This window comes from Embiotoca jacksoni, unplaced genomic scaffold (assembly GCF_022577435.1).
Source record: "Embiotoca jacksoni isolate LCO1_2020_lvr unplaced genomic scaffold, fEmbJac1.0.p SCAF_17, whole genome shotgun sequence".
Lineage (NCBI taxonomy): Eukaryota > Metazoa > Chordata > Actinopteri > Embiotocidae > Embiotoca > Embiotoca jacksoni.
In genome coordinates this window covers 6837199-6857627 of record NW_027185307.1, presented here as the reverse complement: position 1 = coordinate 6857627, position 20429 = coordinate 6837199, and the positions used below count along the sequence as shown (strand labels likewise).

The 20429-nt window shown below is 39.9% G+C and overlaps 1 protein-coding gene across 2 annotated transcripts in view; it reads left to right on the top strand.

Annotated features, from left to right (window-relative positions):
• Positions 1-20429, top strand: part of col11a1a (collagen, type XI, alpha 1a) — an 83349-nt gene that overhangs the window by 37355 nt on the left and 25565 nt on the right. For both annotated transcript variants that reach the window (XM_069151390.1, XM_069151391.1), the window contains 18 exons: positions 496-540; positions 1190-1243; positions 2555-2599; positions 2672-2725; positions 2838-2882; positions 4383-4436; positions 4532-4639; positions 4737-4790; positions 6172-6225; positions 7191-7235; positions 7822-7875; positions 8117-8161; positions 10735-10788; positions 11344-11397; positions 14616-14669; positions 15328-15435; positions 18121-18210; positions 19299-19352. In XM_069151390.1, coding sequence (XP_069007491.1) covers positions 496-540; positions 1190-1243; positions 2555-2599; positions 2672-2725; positions 2838-2882; positions 4383-4436; positions 4532-4639; positions 4737-4790; positions 6172-6225; positions 7191-7235; positions 7822-7875; positions 8117-8161; positions 10735-10788; positions 11344-11397; positions 14616-14669; positions 15328-15435; positions 18121-18210; positions 19299-19352 — 1071 coding nt within the window. The remainder of the gene's footprint in view (positions 1-495; positions 541-1189; positions 1244-2554; positions 2600-2671; positions 2726-2837; positions 2883-4382; positions 4437-4531; positions 4640-4736; positions 4791-6171; positions 6226-7190; positions 7236-7821; positions 7876-8116; positions 8162-10734; positions 10789-11343; positions 11398-14615; positions 14670-15327; positions 15436-18120; positions 18211-19298; positions 19353-20429) is intronic.

The following is a 20429-nucleotide window of genomic DNA, read 5'->3' as shown; positions in this document are numbered from 1 at the left end:
GCTTAAAACATGCGCACACCAGACAGACACACACATATTTCTTAGGAAGAGGGAATGTTTTGGACTTGATCCATTTCAAAGCATCATATTCATGTTGGTATAACTCCTGCAAAGCTGCCACACCTGTTAGAGGAAGCGTCAGTGCCTCAAATTATCCCTAAAAATACACACACACACACACACACACACACACACACACACACACACACACACACACACACACACACACACACTGGCACACATCAGGTAGCCACTCTGAAATGCATCTATGGGAACACCTGAACAAATATTTAAGTGTATGCAGCTCCACAAACATGCCAGGTGCTTCTGCACTCACTGACAACAAACACACAAGCTTAACATTCTTTTACCAGCTCAACTATTTACAGCTCCAACAAACTCCTCAGTTTATCCAGTTTGTGTCTGAGTGTTTGAGCATGCTTGCCGTTGCTATAGCAACACACTCATTTATCACTGTGTCCTTTTACCTAATAGGGTCTTCCTGGTCCTCAAGGCCCCATTGGACCACCTGGAGAAAAAGTATGTTTCTTTTTTCATTATTTTTACATGGATATTTATATTCACATTAAAGCACCATAAATGACATAATGTCTTACTTATAGTTTCAGTACAGTATTCATAGTCAGGTGCAAGGAATTATTAAGTAGACGAATGCAATAAATAAGCTTTTTTTTTTTTTATCAGTGTTGATGAAATAAATCAGATGTAGGATGGCAAACAGCTTAATATGATGTAACTTTTTCATGAAGGTCATTTTTTCTGTTTCTGGTTTGGTCCCTGCAGGTTTACAAAAAGTCTAAGCAGTCAAATTATAGTCAACTATGAAAGTTAGAACAAAATAGAAATCTTTTTCTTTAATGTAATTGCCTGTACAACACAGATCAGCATGTATATTTTTGACTGATTAGTAAGTTGATTCAATTTATTTCTGTCAGCAAAAACTGCAAACTATCAACTGGATATTGTGTCTTTTAACGTTAACATTTCCTGCCCTTTAGCTTAAAATTAACATATAGTGCTAATTTCAGTGCCATCCAGAAAATATAATTTCTGATCCAGGTCAAAATGTTTTGAGCTTGTGTTTTTTGGGAACCTGCAGAGGATTTGTATAAACAGTGATAGAGATCTCCTTTAACCTCATTTATCTTTGTCTTTTCCCCTCATACAGGGACCTCAGGGCAGGTCGGGGCTGTCTGGATTACCCGGAGCTGACGGGCCTCCTGTGAGTGTTCTGTATACGCACATACAACATATCAGTGTCACAAACGTACACACAAACGGAAATATGACAACGCTTCACTTCAGTAACATCCACTCAAACCTCAGGCGTTATTGTCTATGAAACTCTTTCAGAAACTCATGTTTTTGTGTTCAGCGACACTTTGAGTGCATTGGTAAGGTTATATTCTGATGACCAGTTTATTCCCAGCAGAGAGTTGACCTGTGATTTACCCATTAAGCCATTTACACAATACTTTAGTACAGGTTGCAATTCAGATAGCACATTACTGTTTACAGCCAGTCTTGTGGAAGTTACTGTTTCTCTATGCCGGAGACAAAACTTTGCAGCTCATAGAAACAGAACACGATGTCAAATTTTAGCAGTGGTAATAATAAAGGAAACAGACACGTTTTTTTTTTTCACTTGAAATACCTTCACGTAACCAAATATTCCCACATAACGTTTGTCATACTAAAACAGTCTAGACTATAAATATTTATATCTACCTACAATTTTTGTGCAAACTTCTCCTTAAACTAAAATGCGTAGATTTACCCCCTCCACTGTACGACACACACGGTGAATACTTCACCGCAGAGCTGTTCCTCTGAAATCTCTGCAGGCGTTTTTCAGCAGCAGAAATATCAGTGAGGGCCTGAGGGATTTTTTTATTCCAGACCTGTAGTCGCTCCTGTCATGCCTCCGTCTCTGCCCTTGCTCGGTGAGGTGTGTAAGTTCAAGAGGCAGGCGGGCCTCGGACGCCCTCGGGCCCCACGGCCTGATGATTTACGGCCCTCTGCCTCAATCTCACTCTGCAAATTGGACGTGCCAGGTGTTCCGCAGTGAAAGCTTTCCATATGAGTGAGAGTGTGTAGCACGCAGCCCACACGGGGCCTGTCTACCAGTCCCATCACCATCACATCACCAGTAGCCATCACACAAGGAGCTGTTATTATTGATGTTATTATTAGTATCAGTATTGATATTAGTATTATAAATATTTCCCTGTAATTAACTCGGAAATGAATTCATGCCTTTCAAAAACCACAATGGGGCGCACAAATATATGGCTTATACACAGAACTGAGACCTACTGTATGTTGTTGGTGTGAAGCAGATATTGTTTTTATGTTTTATGTTTATGAATTCAACGCTATCCATTCATGATATGAAAAGGTAGATCCATGTTTGAGCAGTTAGGTCAACCTCAGATTTTTTTCAGCAGATTCTGCTTTGCCATGCAGCTCTGTTCTTGTATGTGAAGCTGCTTAAACATCACTTCTAGTGACTTTGTGACATCTTATTTTACAGGGTCATCCTGGAAAGGAGGGTCCAGCTGGAGAGAAAGGAGCTCAGGTAGGTGTCATTAAATCTTGTTATTTGTATATATTTATGCCGGGGTTAACATACACTGTTTGTTTGCTCCAGGGTCCATCAGGTCCACAGGGTCCTATTGGTTATCCTGGCCCTCGTGGTGTCAAGGTAGGTTTTCTTTAATTATTTGATGATGGATGGATTTATTTGACCACTTTTATTATTATTATTATTTATTATGGTATAGTAGTCTAATGAATCTCTGGCTTCTGTCCTATAGGGTGCAGATGGTGTCCGTGGCCTTAAGGGATCAAAGGGAGAGAAGGTACACACTTCTTAAAATAATACATTCTTTTCACAAATTGTATGTTGTAATTACAAAAAAACTAAACAAAAACAAAGATACCTGCCACTGGAAACCATTCACTTCACATATAGTGCTAATGCAGGAATGATTTGTTATGCCTAAACTGCTATTTAATATATAATTTTCCAAGATGAATCAGAATAAATTCAGTAGGTTTATTTCTGTTTGTTAATTGAGAATACTGTCTAAGTCGGCGTGTTGATCGAAACTTCAATTTGTGATGAAGATGAATTCAGTAAAATAAAGTTTTGAGGAGAAGCCTGTGAGTATATTCAGGTCACAGACATCCTGTCTGTAGCCACGGCTGTCTATCTGCATTGCCAACTTTGTTTTGACTCTTTCGAGCTGCAGTGGACGTCGGCTGCTGCCCGAATGTCCCACGCAGAGGTCTGTCGATAACCGTCTTCAGTGGAGACAGAGACTTTGTTGAAGTGACCCTCAGCTTGTTGTTGAATGTAAAGCTGTCTCGCTCTCGGCTTCTTTTTTTTTTTGGTGTCAAAGAACACTGCAATCAATCTGGAGTACTTTTGAAGTGTTCAAGTGTGTGTCACCATGAAGAATTTAAACTCAGCTTCTTCTTTTTAATATGCATGGTTTTTAGTTAAGATCAATGCACATAGGCCGCTGTATAAAATCTATTATGTGACTGAAGGCTGTTGTTCTCACTTCAGTGACAGGTATTCATATCACTTTTTATTGAATTATTTATAGCAAAAGATTCAAAAGCCAAAACCTTGAGGAGAATGGGTTTGTTATGAATAAAGGATGCGCAGGTGTGTGTGTGTGTGTGTGTGTGTGCGTGCGTGCGTGCGTGCGTGCGTGCGTGCGTGCGTGTGTGTGTGTGTGTGTGTGTGTGTGTGCGTGTGTGTTTGTGTGTGTGTGGTCTCGGTGATGCGAGTTGCTGAGCCATGCTCAGTGCTGCATTATGCATCAGATGGGGTTGAAAACATGGACGAGAGACAGATGAGAAAGACGAAGTGTTAAAGAACACAGGCAGAGAATTGGCTGAACTGAACAGTGTCCTTCAGGATCCTTTTAGTTATGTCGCTGTAAAATTTCACAAAACTGATATTTGGTGTCTTTTTACCAAATCTAGATTCGGTGTATTAGATATACGAAATACAATGTCTTTTCTTTTGAAAAAGTCAAATGAATCTGAATCAGTAAATCCACAGCTCCAAATAGAACCAGCTGGTACAGGTGTGTGTGACAGCAGCACAGCCTGTCTTGCAACAGTTCAACAGTTCCTTGTGTGTGCTATTCCTCTATCTGACCAGCAGATAGCAGCATCAGTCCTGTGATCCACACAGTGAACCAAGGCGGCTGGGTTTTTAACATGCTCAGTAAAATAACTTTATAAGTTCCCCAGAGAAATTAACACAATAGTTCATTTCAAATGTTTTGGTGAGGAATAAACTCATGAAATAACCAAGCTCCTATCTTTTTGTCTTCTTGTAGGGCGAGGATGGTTTCCCAGGTTTTAAGGGGGACATGGGAATCAAAGGAGACCGGGTGAGGAGTGAAATAACAACATCATCATCTATCCAGCCTCTACCTTTATTCTTTACATGGAGACCATTACAACCATTGTGATACTGTATGTGTAGGGTGAGCTCGGCATGCTCGGGTCTCGAGGAGAGGACGGTCCCGAGGGTCCTAAAGGAAGAGCTGGCCCCAACGGAGAATCAGGTCCTCTTGGTCCCGCTGGAGAAAAGGTAATGTGACTTTTTTTTTTTTTTTTTTTTTTTAACCTTACCCTGATTGTGATTAGAATGTGTTGTTGTGCTTACTTGTGCTGTTAATGTCTCTCAGGGTAAACTGGGTGTCCCCGGATTGCCAGGTTATCCAGGAAGACAAGGACCTAAGGTGAGTTTAACACAACAAGAGATGTTATATATTTTGTTATATCTGACTGAATATGCAGCAGTTTGTTGTGTTATCAGAAGTGTGAAGTTATCACAGCTGTGAGAGTACACTGGAAAAGTATAAATGTCCATACATGAGATGAAATGGACTTAAACAACAATATTTTGTAATTGTATGTAGTTGGATTCCAGTACAGAGCGACAGTCATAACGAGATAACTGACACCTGCATTCATTGGGACGATTATTTCTGCAATACATTTTGTACAGACATATTTTTAAAGTGACAGCTCTGTAAATTCAGTATGCCCACGATCACTTTCAAAGGAGACACCTGTAGAAATGTGGGCTCCTTTTCCTAATAAGGTGTTTGAAAAAGGCCTCTTCCAGTTGCAACTTTCTTTCCAAGATGTTTTCCCTGAATCTCTCTCCCCCGCCTGCACACTTTAGACCAATCAGAAAAAGCCCTGGACAGAAGACATGTGATTGTAGTGGTAGCAAATATATACACAATGGACAATAAGACATCTGTGTGATTGAGATCGACCACCTGCTGCAGGTTACTGTGTGAAGCTCCATCTCCCCCAGAAGGTGTCAGTTACAAAGGATTCAGTCACCTAAATGAAATATCTCAAAATTTTAAAGTGTGAGATTTTCCTTTTTTGCCTAGACAATTCCTCATTAGATTTTGAACACAACAGAGTGGTAGTGATATGTGGACATCTTACATTTGGCAGAAGGTTTGTCATTGATTTAATTTGTATTAAATGTCCCCAATGCAACACGCGGGGAGGTTCTGCAGAAATAGGTAAGCTGCTTTTTAATCTCCTGTCCTCAGAGTCTGAGGCAAGAAAATAAATCATTTCACCTCGTCTCGTGTTTACAGGCGTCTTGTGCAGAGTTTTGTTGTAAAATCATTCTCACTTTGTGTTTGTGTGTGTGTGTTCCTCACATAGTTATTTAAGTTATTATAGCCGACAAACTTCCTCTCTTCCGACAAACTTCCTCTCTTCTACGTCTGTTATTTTCATGTCAAATTTCACTTTAGTAAAGCAACGTTTGCCACAAAGACATGTTTATCCCGTTGAATATTGTTATTCAGTCCAGCCAGAGTAGAAACCTTTTTTTTTTTTTTTAGGAAAAACAACATTAACAAATCAGGAAGGAACAATCGCATTGAGGTCACGGAAGTGATCTGTTTTATATTTTAAACTCATGCTACATTCAATGAATTTTACATCAGGGCCATGATGTGTGAAGCTAACTAAAGATGACATTCCACAGCAGAGCAGATAAATACGGGATGAGCCTTTATTATCATGCATGCACTGATCCACGCACCCGACATCCCCCTCCGTGACTTCTCCCTCTCCTATTGACAGGGCTCGAGCGGCTTCCCCGGCTTCGCTGGAGCCAACGGTGAGAAAGGAGCCAGGGTAAGAAAACACACACAAACACACACTCGCTGACTACACACGTGGTTTGTGTATAAAAATCACTGTGCCATCATATCCCAGCACAAAAGGGAATTGATTGCTATTATAAAGGCATCGATGGGGGGGGGAGGGAACAACAGTAGCGAGATCAATGTCGGGTAGAGAACAAAAGATGTGGAAATAACTGATTTCACTGAGCCGCTCACATCACTTCGAGGCTTGAGAGAAAGGCTGAGATGCAGTTTAAGCTCCAGGTTTTACGATAAACATTTAAGTAACCGACTTCACCTCAATTAAACTAACATAAATATCAAAATATCACTTTCAGATGGTCTTAAATGGCTGAAAGAAATTAACTTTCCTTTCTTAAATCCATCAGAATCATTTAATGGACACTCTAAAGTATATTACTCTACTTATGCCAAGTCTACCTTCCAAAGTAAAACACTTTTTTTTTCCATAACACAATTCGGCTAGAGAACTATTTTACAGCTATTGCAGAGTTTTGACTGTATATGTTGGCAGCCTGTTTCTCCTGCTGTGGTCAGCCAGCCAGTGGGAAGTGACTGTTTAACAAATTCTTTGTCTTTTAATAAACGCATAATGTACCTTTAATCGCACAACTCCAGTACTTTTGGGGGTTCATTGTGATGACACCTGTTGTTTTCTAGCAAACTAGTGAACATAGTTCAAAGGTCACATGTTACAGGTCACAGGTCAATGTTTTCCAAGATGTCATAAGTAGACTCATGGAAATAGAATGTTTCTTGACGATCATTGAAGATTGTATTTAATTATTACTAATTCATTTATTTATTTTAATTGAAGGGATCGGAGCTATTTTTGTTTCGAACAGGGACCAAACTGTTCTTCAGGACACGTGTCAAACATGTCCGAGGTGCATTAATGTTGGAAATGACTGCGGTTTGGGTGCCTGAAATGTTTTGCTTTTGGTTATCTAACAGGGCATCGCTGGTAAACCTGGTCCAAGAGGACAAAGAGGTCCAACGGTACGTACGGTGCACTCACGATTTCTATCATTCATGGATTAATTAATTAGGCTCAAATCATTTTAATCATACCTCCAAACAAATTATGTACATTACAACTAATGCCCGACTTATATATTGGCCGGCCAATCATATGACCTGATGTTGGCCCATCACAGATGTATCCGTATTGGCGTTGCCAGTTTTCGCCGATATGAAGTTTAATTTTTTTTTTATAGAACATAATACAAAAAAGATGCTTGGGGGCACATTAGAAATTCATAGTTATTTGTGGTTATTAAATTCCCATTGAAGTTTACTATTTCAGTGCACTGATGTCAATCTGGACAATAAACTGTAAAATATCCTGCCTCCGTTACATGTATTTGTTACAACTGTCAAAAGTGTTTGATAATTACATCATTGCAAAAAATGTGTTACATTTTTTTAACTCCCTAATATCGGCATTTGTGTCGCCCACAAAACTCCGGCATCAGTCGTGTTCTGATTCTCAATGTTGATCGGCTTTGACATCTTTAAATTAGATCGGTTCAACTTTGACATACAGTTGTGCTACATGGTTCTGAGTTTTCTTTTCCATCTTCAGGGTCCTCGTGGGGCTCGAGGCGCCAGAGGTCCAACAGGAAAACCTGGTCCCAAGGTAAAAACACTTTCCCCATCACAACTCAGGAGTTTAGACTTTTTACAGGGTAGTTTTACTTTATCAATCAGTGAAACATTGTACTGATGGTAAAATGAAACTCGACCAATGAAATCATGACAGATTTCTGTATATTTCCACTTTCTACTGCTCCCATCTAGGTTCCTACCAAACACAATATGTAAAGTGTCAAAACACAGCTCAACAATAACTGATGATGATTTGCTGCTGTGTGTTGCAGGGCACAGCAGGCAATGACGGTCCTGCAGGCCCGCCTGGTGAGAGAGTAAGTCCATAACACACGGAGTCTGAGATGGCTGTTATACATGTTGATACGAACGAGGGCTAGATATTTATATCTTTATATTCTTGCATTAAAAAATTCAGTGTCATCCACCTCCACTGTGATGATGATGTTGCATTCAGACATATTATTGGAAACTTTAAGACCTAAGGGTAAATTGATTTTAGGTGTGTAATATAAAGATTAGTCAACACTGACCTTCAAGTCTCGTCAAACTGGATAAACTGTTCAGGACTGAGAGCATTACGATGAGATAAGCACAAAAAAAAAGAAATACAGAAATACATACTCTGCTTCTTTTGTTCTAATTAAGACATCTAACAGCGCATTAAACAATATTTCAATGTTTTACTTACTGAACTTTCCCAAAAAGAGAGGAAGATGAGTCAAGGTTACCTAGAAATAATTAAGAAATGTTAGATTCATTCAATCAATGAGTCACTAAAAATGTTTAGTTACTAGAAAAGCTTTTCATCGAATGTATGATTACGTATTCCATTTTATCAGTGTATAATGAGTCATTGTGTTATGAAGATTTTCTTGCTCCAACTTAAGTTAATATTTACCGGGCAGGCAACACGCGTTCATCTTGTAATAACTGTCACGTACAATACTTTGTTCCTTTTCCCACAAACAAACAGCAGCATCTCTTTTGGTCCCTAGTGTTGTGATTAAGTCAATTTCTCCCTTCAAGCATTTTAAAGGACAGATACAGGAGATCATTCCTGCCTACTGCAATAAGACTGTACAATAACTCACCTCTGGTCAAATCCATCACACAACAATAACACCGTTGTCTGTTTTTCTTGTTTGTTTAAATATAAAAGAAAAAAAAAGAATTTGCACTATTGTTTAGTTAGTTTTCATTTAATTGAATTATTCTATCTTATTTTATTCTATTTTATTGTATATACTGTGCATTTTTATATTGAATATTTTTTACTGTTATTTTACTGCTTTCCTGTATCTATAAATGCTGCTGTAGTGAAAGAATTTCCCCTTGGGGATTAATAAAGTAACTACCTACCTACCTACCTATCTACCTAAACCCCAAAGAAAAGAAAAGAAAATGGTCTAAAATCTAGATTTTTAGCCTTTGGTGGCTAACTCTGCAGGAAAGTTAACAATCTGTGCAGATGCTGTTCAATACAAGTCTTCCAGCAGTGACACCTTATTTAATAACATTTCATTACGTCTAGTTAGATTGCCAGTGGTGTTTTACTGCAGTTTGATTCTGCTGTGTAACAAAGAATTTGGAAACATTCGCACGAATCGAGTGAAGTCCAAATAAGTCATGAAAGCAGAAAGACTTCAACTATTAAGCAGCTGCAGTAAGTTTTCATTAGCATTTAGCCAACAGAAGGAGGGGAGAAATGATCTTCACTACAACTCTGACGAAGCATGATTAATTCATGTTCATCAGACTATGAAGCTGTAGGAGTGTGACAGAACTCTGTAAAGCCGCCTGTTACTTTCCACATCAGATACAGTCACTTACTAATCAAGCCTCATTAAAATAGTCACATCTAGGGTTTATAATTTCAAAATCTAACAAATTTAAGAACACAACTTTTACTAATACTCACTTGTATCGTGGTATTCCGGCTCATATTTGTGGTACTCCTGAAATTACATTATAAAATGTGACTTAACTTAGAAGCGGCAACAATAGGATTTTTATTTTTCAATTTATGATTAGAGGCTAAGTTTAAAAGAACATGTGACTCTTTGATTTCTGCTGTGACCAGAAGGTTGTCTAAAATGCCTGCCCTCAGTGACGCAGGACTTCTGATAGAGTGCAGTTTTTAAAAATCCTTCGCGGCCTATTGAAATAGATGTCGAAAGGCCGCCATCAACCTTCAAACTGTGCGATTCTTTGCACAACTTGGGATTCAATGCTGTGATATTTCATTTGGCCAAACATAATGTCATGAACTCTGTATTTCTAACCGTCTCTGCAGCTTTGTGTTGCTTTAAATGAAAGATTCTTTTAAAGCTTTAAAATGCCCCGGTTACACGAGGTGTCTCATCTTCAACTTGCGTTTTCTTTTATTTTTTTATTTTTTGGGAAGACCTTATTTAACCAAGCAGTTTGTTCTCTTACTTGAGGTTTATCTTTTTAAGTATTTAATGCCACTCTAACATTAAATCTAGTTGGACCACTAATTTATCACTAATAGAAAGTCAGAGAAATCTTCTAATTCCACAATCGCTATTTTTTTTCTTTGGCTGGAAAGTGGAGGAAAGATGACCAACGGCCTTTTTATGCATTTTGCCACGTTTGCTCACAAAAATGACTTATTGTTTTTAGAAGGGCTGATCACAGCACATCATCAGTGAGCAGTGACTCGCCTGATGGCTATAAATTTAGATCAGTTTTTTGATTGAATACCTTTAATTGGCGTAAGCCTCTTTAAAATTTGCCATAACACACACATGGCATTCTTCCAGCTTTTAAACTTCTAACTGTTTTTTTTTTTGATTTTTCCATAATGCACTAAGCTATATCATAATGTCATTCTTTGTCGATCTCTAATCATGTTTGTTAATTGCAGGGACCTCAAGGACCACAGGGACCAGTAGGCTTCCCCGGGCCAAAGGGACCCCCTGTAAGTATTCCTCCTTCCTGGAGACACTATACGCACTCGACAGCTCAGTGTACAACCATCCGCACTCAGTCTTCAGGGCTTCCCACAGTTCTGTGTCTAAACTCGTATCTTCTTTCCTCTTCATACCGTCTCAATAGCAAATTACCCTGGTTTGCAAACATTATAAGTCACAATTGATTCAATTTGAGGAATTCAGGTGGGGGGCAGTAATACATTGCAATATTCCTAATTCTGTACAGAGATCATTAGTCTAACTATTATCGAAACAGAACCCATTTTCTCACTCCCCAGTCTAGGCTGGAGACGAGTGGTAATTTCCACCTATTGATTCCAGTTAGAGTCATAGCCGGCTCTCAGACCTCAGCCAGTCATGATGTTCCTTTCCCCACAAAAAACCCACAAAAAAACGCAACCTATTATTTTTTCATTAGTGTTACAAACAAATCCACAGCACTAGAATAGAAAAAAATGTGGTGCCATTATTCACTATAGGTGCGAATGTGAAAATATGAAATGTTATTAAGTGAGTGTTGTATCTTCATTTCTACCCAACAGGGACCACCTGGAAAGGACGGGCTGCCCGGACACCCCGGCCAGCGTGGAGAGACGGTGAGTCCTGAATATGCAGTGTGCTGTTTGAGCTTCCCGTCACCTGTGTAGCTCTGCTCGGGCTCAGCCTCTGACTTACTGCAGGACCATACGACCTCACGTCGAGCTGGATACTCAATATGACTTGTGGCACATCTTAACTTCTTCAGTTTTTCTGAATCCAAACAGTCCATTCTTGTTTTAATTCCACTAGAACTGCATGTTGATGCTTCAGTCTGTATATTCACTGCCATTTAGGTTAAAGTTGCCTGTGAGGCCTGTTTGGCTCTCAATCTTCAAATTGCCTCTTGGTTGCAGGGTAGATCTGATCCTCTCCAATCAGACAGCTGCACTTCAATTGAATGCCCTCCACACACACACACCTCCCCCTCCACATCTTATCTCTATTGCCCTTGTATGCCGGGGATAACAATCGGTGATGCAACATCTCAGTGGGACGCCAAAGGGGTGGGCATGTCTGCCTCGGAAAGCAAAACTCTTCAAAGACAAAGCTGTTTGGAACATTTTCTGAGTCTACAGCTTGTCACACACACCCACACCCACACACCCACACACACCCACACCCACACACACACACACACACACCTTGCATTGTGTCTGTGTGAATCCAAATGATAAAGGTGCACACTGGTGAGCTGCATTTCTGATGGTTACTGATATTTGCAAATGTCTCTGGAAAAGATGCTAAATTTAAACCGTCCATTTCCAATAAGGAGCGAGTGTGTAGCACTGCCTCATCTATAATAATATAGCTGAACTAGCCAATATATAATTAGTTGCAGCAGTAATCCATGTATTATTTTTTTCAAAATGCATTTAAGCTTAATGAGAAATTGCTTTGCTAAATCTGAACCGAAGAGGCACCGATACACAGATGGAGCACCTGATGGGATATCAGATTTACCTCACAACAAGCAAAAAAAAAAACAAGTTTGATTCAATCACACCGAGTTGCATTCGCCGGCTCTCGACTTCGATTCCTCTGTAGTTGGTATGCATCGGTGCGCCTTGCTTTGACAAGGCTCAGAGGGCAATAAATTCTACTAAAAGCGTGACAGATCTTCGCCTCTGTCATTAAAGCTTCCCTTTTCCGCTTGCCTCGTTCCTATAGATAACGTAATACACGCGGCGACTCGAGCGACACGATAGAGTCTTCATTAAGGTGTTTATGGCCACAGATTTATGCGCTGATGAACAGGCTCCACAAGCATCCAATATGAGAATGGATCACAGCAATAAAGATGCTCGCAGGCGCCCTGCCCCGGCAACACAAGTTGCATTTGAGGAAGTGCAAATAAAGATTTGAGCCGGTGTCTCCGATACTGCAACAGCATGGCCCGAGGACTCCGGTTAAATAATACATCACCATCAATCACAACCTATAGTGATCAATAACCCTGGAGTCACAAGTCAGCCAGGTTCGGCTTTCCAAGAGCTTGGATTTGAAACTTTGTAAGATTGTTGGATAATAAGTTACAAATCAAATGAGTAATGATTGTAATACCCGAGTGAAAATTGGTTATGGATGGAGTTTGATGAGTGAAGGAGTCAAAGATCAAATCGAAAGGGAAAAGTCATGGTGCCCCCTCAGCAGTCTGTTCCTGCGGTCGGACATGTTTTCTTTAATGCAATCACTCTCAGTAACTCAACTTAAAAGAGTTTTACAGCGTTCACTCACATCATCTTGTTTTAAGGCAGGATGTCTGGAAATACACCTGTATGTCTCCAGTAGATTATGAAATCTGTGTTAATGTCACGAGTCTTTCCTTGTCCTCACACATCTGCGCTTTATGTCACTTAATATCCGACCTTTAAGCATCAGTACTGGGTTAATATGTTTGAGGAGTATACTGTAGTGCACTCAAGCCAATGCAGATTGGATTGTTCCACTCACAGAAGACAGACGTTCATCTGATTTTTGCAGCTCTGTTCGAGTCAATGATGGGGATTTTTGGATGGCTTGTCCTGTTTATCTGTTTAAATCTGCTCAAGCGTGTCCATAAGGAGTACTGCGATGCAAATCAGCCTCACACAGCTAATGTAAACTTAATGCAACAGCTTTACTCCAACTAAGTGGTCTGTGTTTCCCCAGAGAACATTGTGTGCTCACTATAACTTAGCAAAGACTAGTTTTGGAGCAGTTACGCTAACCACCACTAGTGGATGCTTAGTTACACCTTCAGCAACATTATCACTTCAACGGAATCGTCTTTGTTGTTGTCAAACTGCAGTAAGTCTGATATTCAGTGGTGTTTTGGCGTATCAACATCATGGTTTTTCGCTGTTAGATGCTTCGCCTTTCTTAACTCATCTCGTGTGTGCTTTGGGTCTTTATTATTCGCTGCTTGGCAGGTAGAGACAGTCAGACTTTGTTCGATGGAAACAACTGCAGCCAATTTAATAAGGATTAATAAGGATTCTTTGTAAACTTTCTAAACCAGACATTTCTTCTTTGTAAGGCAGAAATTAACCAATAATTTAAAAGTTTAATCTAAAATCAGTTTGGAGAGTCAAAATTATTAACAGTTTGTCATCTTAAGCAGCCGTTTCACACAACAATATTAGTTTTTAAAAATTCCAGCTTAATGAATATTTAAATCCTCTGAAAACTGTAAATAAAGAGTTATTCATGTCGCTGTCAGTGACATGTCAAATGTCCTTCGTCTTCTTTGCATCCCTTAGTGCTGCGTAAACCTTAATAACAGCAGTCAACTTCACAGGTCATGTGATATTTCTTTGTACAGTACCTACTGCAGAAATGTACATTTCTAGTGATGTATTAGTATGAGTAAAAAAAAAATCTAGAGTTCATTCAAATATTTTTCCAAATTCTTCGTATAGAGTGAGGTGCTGCACTAACATAATATATTCCATGCTGGAGATAAGAGCAATGCACTTTTCAAAGAGCGGTGCAGCAACTACAATGCACATCAAAAACAACAAGTAATGTTATAATTTATTCTCTTATGTAAACAAGTTAGTAATTTTGTTAATTTTGCCACACACATCCTTTTAGTTATGAATGTAGAGTGCAAATGATCCATTCGAGGATATATTTCAGTATCAGGCTGTCCTGATCCTGGTTTGGTTCCATCCAGACATCTTTGCGGTGTCAAAACCTAAAACACTTCTCAAAAGCCTGAGTGATATAACTGTGATGACTTATGTGTTTGCATTGTTGCGAACTGTTCAAACAATTCTTTTTAATCTTATTTCAGGGTTTCCAAGGAAAAACTGGTCCACCAGGCCCGGGAGGTGTTGTTGGGCCCCAGGTAAGAGAATTAAAACCAGCAGTAGGAACCTTTGCCATCTGACAGATAATCATCATTAATACATGTAGATCTGAAGTTAGCAATGCATTACCTGTATTGTGGACCAAAATTCTAGATAATTAAGTATCTTATTGGAAAAATAAATAACTTTAAACAACTAAAATACAACTGTAGTCAGTCAGTTTTATTTATATAACTCGATATCGCACATTTTCTTAAAGGAACTTAACAATATGTTCAGCATACAACATCCTCAATCTTAGACTCTCAGACACTCAGTGACTCGAGATCCCTGAAGTATAGGTGTAAAGTATGTAAATAAACTAATACTAATGGTCTCTATTTATGAAGCCTCTTTTTGACAAGGTTAGACAGTGCTGCATAATTAAAAAGTAACAAAAAGACAACAAACGAAGTAGCACTGCAAAGAAAAAGCATAAGTAAAAGTATATGGTGACATGAATAGAACCATATATAAAAGATCACCCAATAAAAGCTCTTTTAATTTAATAGCAGCTTCCCGAGCTAGCTAAGCTTAGATCATTTAAAACACTCTTTAATGACGATAAAAAAATGTTATTGACTTGATGAATCGGCCACATTCTACTTTCTCTATGTTGAACAGCAAATAATATTCAAATGTGTGATGACATCATAGGGACCCACTGGAGAGACTGGACCCGTTGGTGAGAGAGGCCACCCCGGACCTCCAGGCCCACCCGGAGAGCAGGGTCTTCCAGGTGCTGCTGGCAAAGAAGGAGCTAAGGTATGTGTCCAGTATACTGCACTGCAGGGAAGGAAAGTAGCTACTCACAATAATTATTCCTCTCAAATCCATGCAGATTAGCTTTCCTTCTCTTATTCAATGGATATAGTAGGCGGGATCGATATTTCTCATGTTCGGTATTAAAATTGTGTTAGTTACACTAAAGAGAGGATGACAGGCACGTTGACAGGAAGGAAAACTGAGGGCTGCAAATTGAATTTATGCAGTTACAATTTTTGCAGATTGAGCAGGCTGCATTGTTATTGTGCTTGATGGCATGCAAAGCTCAGTAGATCCCTGGATTGCAGATCTAAATCTATAACAAGAAAGTCACTCAGAAATACACCCCAGAAAATCCAGCATTACTCTTTGTGCTCTACAAGATTCTGAAAAGTGACTGCTGAAGATACAGCAGCTGAGATTTGGGGAGTGTCTGGTTCCTTCCCTGGCTCTCCCTGCCTGCAATTGAGTGCCCATTAGCAGGAGACAGCAGCCATTCTGTAGAAGTATGGCCCGCTCTGAAGCAACCCTGACTGATTCCCGGGACCACTCAGCATCCCCTGCTCCCCATCCACTCCTTCAAACCCCCCTTTGTCTTCCCCTCTCATTTTCTCCCTGTCTTCCCCCAAGCCGACAGTTTAATCAAGTCCGTCGGCTAACTCTGAACCCCGTCTGCCACTCGCAGCCCCTCGCTACCCTCCCCGCTCCGCTCCGACCTGCGCATCAGTATGCCAGCGACACTTTGTGCCAGTCTTGGCAACGCAAGCCAAATCCTCTTATACCGCTCAAGCCCACACTTCTGTGCCTCCCTGTTTGCAGATAAAGTCAGTCTGCCAATGCAAAAAGAACAGAGAACGAGGCCTTTTTTTTTTCCCCCCGCTTTTTTTTGTCCTTGTTTTAGAAACACGGTATTCAAAAATCTACCCAGAAGGAAATGAGGTAGCCCTGCAGTTATTGGTACAATTCTTTTCTCCTAGATAGAATACAAAAGAGCTTCTTAAAGTTTGTGAAGTGTCTGAGGTGAGGGAAGGGTTGAGAGGAAGAATGCTTTGCTTGCCTGTATTTTATTCTACCTATTTATATCAAGTGTTCTAGGTGCTGATTGCAGTCGAAAAGAAGTCTGTGTCCAAATGTTTTTGCTGTTATGTGCAGTGATGCTGGATTTTTGACAGTTCGAGCTTTTAGCCTTTAAGCAGTCTGTTGTTTATTTGTGTTATTTAACCAATAACAAACAAACAAAAAAAATCTGTCAGAAATCTTCATGTTTCATATTGTGGCCGATTATATGATATGATACTGATTTTGATTAGAGTTGAGGTTTCCATATACCGTGTGTTGAAAGTGCTAATGAAGCCAGAGAAAAGTAATTGCAACTAATGGCCCATTAAGATGGTTGTCAGCTTTGAAGCAGGTACACCTCTGTTCCTGTTGGATGTGCAAAGCCATTAGTGCATCATGATACTTGCTTGTCAGATGCTCTTCAATCTGTATGCACCAGGAATTCAGGGCTCTCTCTCTCTCTCTCTCTTTCTCGCTCTCTCTCTCTCTCCTCTCTCTCTCTTAGCTGCAAGCAGAGTAGTGTTGTTCTTTATTTTAACATGTAAACGCCACAAAATAGAATCTGCATGTACACATTTCACCAGAGGGCTCAGTGGAGGCGGCTGTCAAGCATCTAAGTTCTGATTTACAAGCCTTTGACTGAATACAAATACAAGAAACCAAAAGCAGCACTAATTCATCACCTCACAAGCAGTGAAGTTACATTAGAAGTTATGCATATGTATGACTCAATTTTAGATAAAAAAAAAATATATAAGAAAGACATCTAAAGTAGTACATTTCAAGCTCTGAATTTGACTGACACCGAGTTTGTTTCACTATAAAGCCACACTGCTGCCACAGTAAATGACTAAGGGCACAGAGACACAGTATGAGGATAGAATCTAAATACTTTTCTGTGTAAAGCAACTCTGTTTGATTCTAACAGTGACAGTGTATGTAACAATATTTTCAGGATTTGAATTTCTATAAACAGTGACATATCCTTGTCACAGTTGTATTTGAGGGATCATTGCAAAAATAAAATTCTTTATACAGACTGTACGTACAATATAAATGTATATATAAAGAATATTGGCAGATATATCGGTATCTGAATTTATTTTCTCCCTAGTTTTGGTGTCTGGCTCCAGTAAAAATCCAGTATCTAGTATACCAATCTCTTATAAAAGGGTCAAAGACTGAACACTTGTTTAACTAATAATTTCCTGTTGTACTTTGGCATTGCTTCCCATTCTCTCTCACTGTCTGGCAAGGCTCAGTTAGTATTTTGTTTAGATGTGTATCAATTCTCTCCTTCATCCAAACTCCCTCTTATACCTGACTGGATGAATGCACCTCTTCTAATTTTCAGTCTTTGATGAATACTGTCAGATTTGTTTGTTTTCTGTTTTTGTCTCTCATCATTTGTAATTTGGTATCCTCAGACTTAATTTGTCCCTGACAGATGTTTCCCAGACTTAAATCTTGTGGTGAAAACTGTCTCTGAGATGTTGTCTGGCTTTTTATTAATATGCACATTAATTACAGTCACTCTTTAGTTTTTTGTAATTATTACAATTTTGCATTAATGCAACATAATGAACAATGATAACGCTAAGTAAACATATTTGATTGTTTGTATAGGGAGATCCTGGACCTCAGGGATCCTCTGGTAAAGACGGTCCCCCCGGCCTTCGCGGCTTCCCCGGAGAGCGAGGCCTACCTGGTGCCACGGTAAGAGCTCCATTCCACCTGCACCGATTCATCATAGTTTTCCTTTACACCTATTTGCTAGTAGAAAGTGACAGAACGTCGCCACATAACAAATGAACCGGCGTCTATCTCGAGCTATTCACTTCATTAGTGACACCAGCCCTGGAATTCACTCCTGGTGATCAATCGGGTGCAGAGGAAATCCAAAGCGACGTCTTACAAATGAACAGGCGTGCCTCTGAATCGCTCCGCCACCACTGACACCACTGTTTTAACTTCGCAATGGATCATGGGGCCGCAATTACCGAATTAGGAATTGTTGGTTCGGGATTTATTTGTAGTTTAACTCAAGGACTTGAATTGTTTTTCAAATGTTAGCGCCAGCATTTTTTCAGGGGTCAGCAAACTTATTTGTTTGTCTTAGTATGCATTATTTACTTAATAAATTATTAAGTGAGAAATTCTGCCAATTAAACTGGCGTGGCGGGGAATGGATACACTGCAGGGAGAGGAAGTGTTGTGCTTCCTCAGTCGTCAAGGTCAGCGAGACTCCGCGGGACGGCAGCACCGCTGATTGTTTTCTGCCATTGTAATTTACTTCAGCACACAGCCGGAGCCAGCAGAAAGTCATTACCCATACTGCCGTGTGCTCTTTTGTGGCGCACTAGGGAGCTGCACATATTGGACATTGACAAACATACAACAAAGCACACGTGTAGACGACATATCATGCAGACCCATGCAGATGCAAAATAAAATTCACGATCTTCCAAAGGCAGAACAAGATGGAGAAAACGGTGTACATCCACATCCACAGTGTGTATTTACAGCGTGATCGTGGGCCACCTTAATGAAATGTCAATAGCGGTTGTATTTCTTGGAGTAAGTGCTGTGAGGTTAAACGCACTCAAAGCACAGTTTTCGCTGCGGCTGGCTGAAGTGACAAACCAGTAAACGAAGGCGGACAGACTTGGCTGGATATGCATATCATGATGCTGGTGTTGAAATGCGGGGTGGTAAATCGTGCTCACCGGCTGATATAAAGTTGCAAAGGGTTTAACAGCTTTGTCAATGAAGTCCTCATGTGTTTTTTTCCTTGTTTACCTCAGGGCCCTGCAGGTCTGAAGGGAGGAGAGGGACCCCAAGGTCCACCTGGTCCTGTTGTGAGTATTCTGTTTCTTTACTCTCCGTATTGGATCATTTTATATTGTATTCATGTTATTGATTAGTGTGGAGGCTTGTACAGTATATTTCATGTTATATTGAGGCCTGCATATGCTGAACACCAGATGGCAGTTAATGTCATTTGGACAGGAAAAGCTGTAAAGGTCTGTAATTGTAAAAATGTTGATGTTTGTCTTTTTTTTGTTTGTATTTGTATAAATCAGGTCTAGTTGTCACATAAATCCTGTGACAATGTCAAAGGCAGAAGTGCTCACAGCCAGTATTTAGCAACATGTGACGTTTGAACAAGTCGTTTGGACCTCCATAAGTTTGTGATGTCACAAACTCACGCTCCTGTTGCATGTTGTCCCTCAGCATGGCCAACTGTCCAACCTTTTATGTGGAAGAAAACACAGATCAGTCCTTCCATCGCAGAGCTAGCAGGCTACAAGACCAAAGAAAACCTGTGGCTGGTCTGGGGGCGTGTCATTCAGAAACGAGTCAGCCAATCGGAAGAGAGGGTTGTTGATATCAATGCATCTTAGAGACACAGACACAAAACAGCTGAACTGTTGAACTGCAGTCACAGTCACATTAATGACAGACATGAAAGAAAATCAAAGAGTAAATTAAGTCAATTTCACAGAGTAAACAAAGCACATGTGTTAAATTGTACATATCATGGTTATGTCATTTGTGACTTAGTTATTATTTTTCCAATGAAAGCGCCAGCAAATTAAATCTCATCTCGCTGTGCACAGCGGTTTCTCATCTGATCATGCGCGAGAGTAGCTGGGTATCAAGGCTTTTGGCTCCATTGCCTCTTGGCACACAGACACAAACAAATAAACAAACATGCACGCAACCAAACCAAGCAGCCAGGAGAGCAGCCATATGGTGAGTCACATTGTCTCGCCAACCAGGGCGCTGCTCCGACACATCTCCCATCAGTGCCTGCTGTGTTCTTCCTACTTTCTTCTCAGAGACTCTAGAGTATGTGTATCATGACATCATCAAAAAAGGGGCTTTTTTCTTTTCTTTTCTTTTAGGAAAAGATTTATCTTTATGTCCAACAG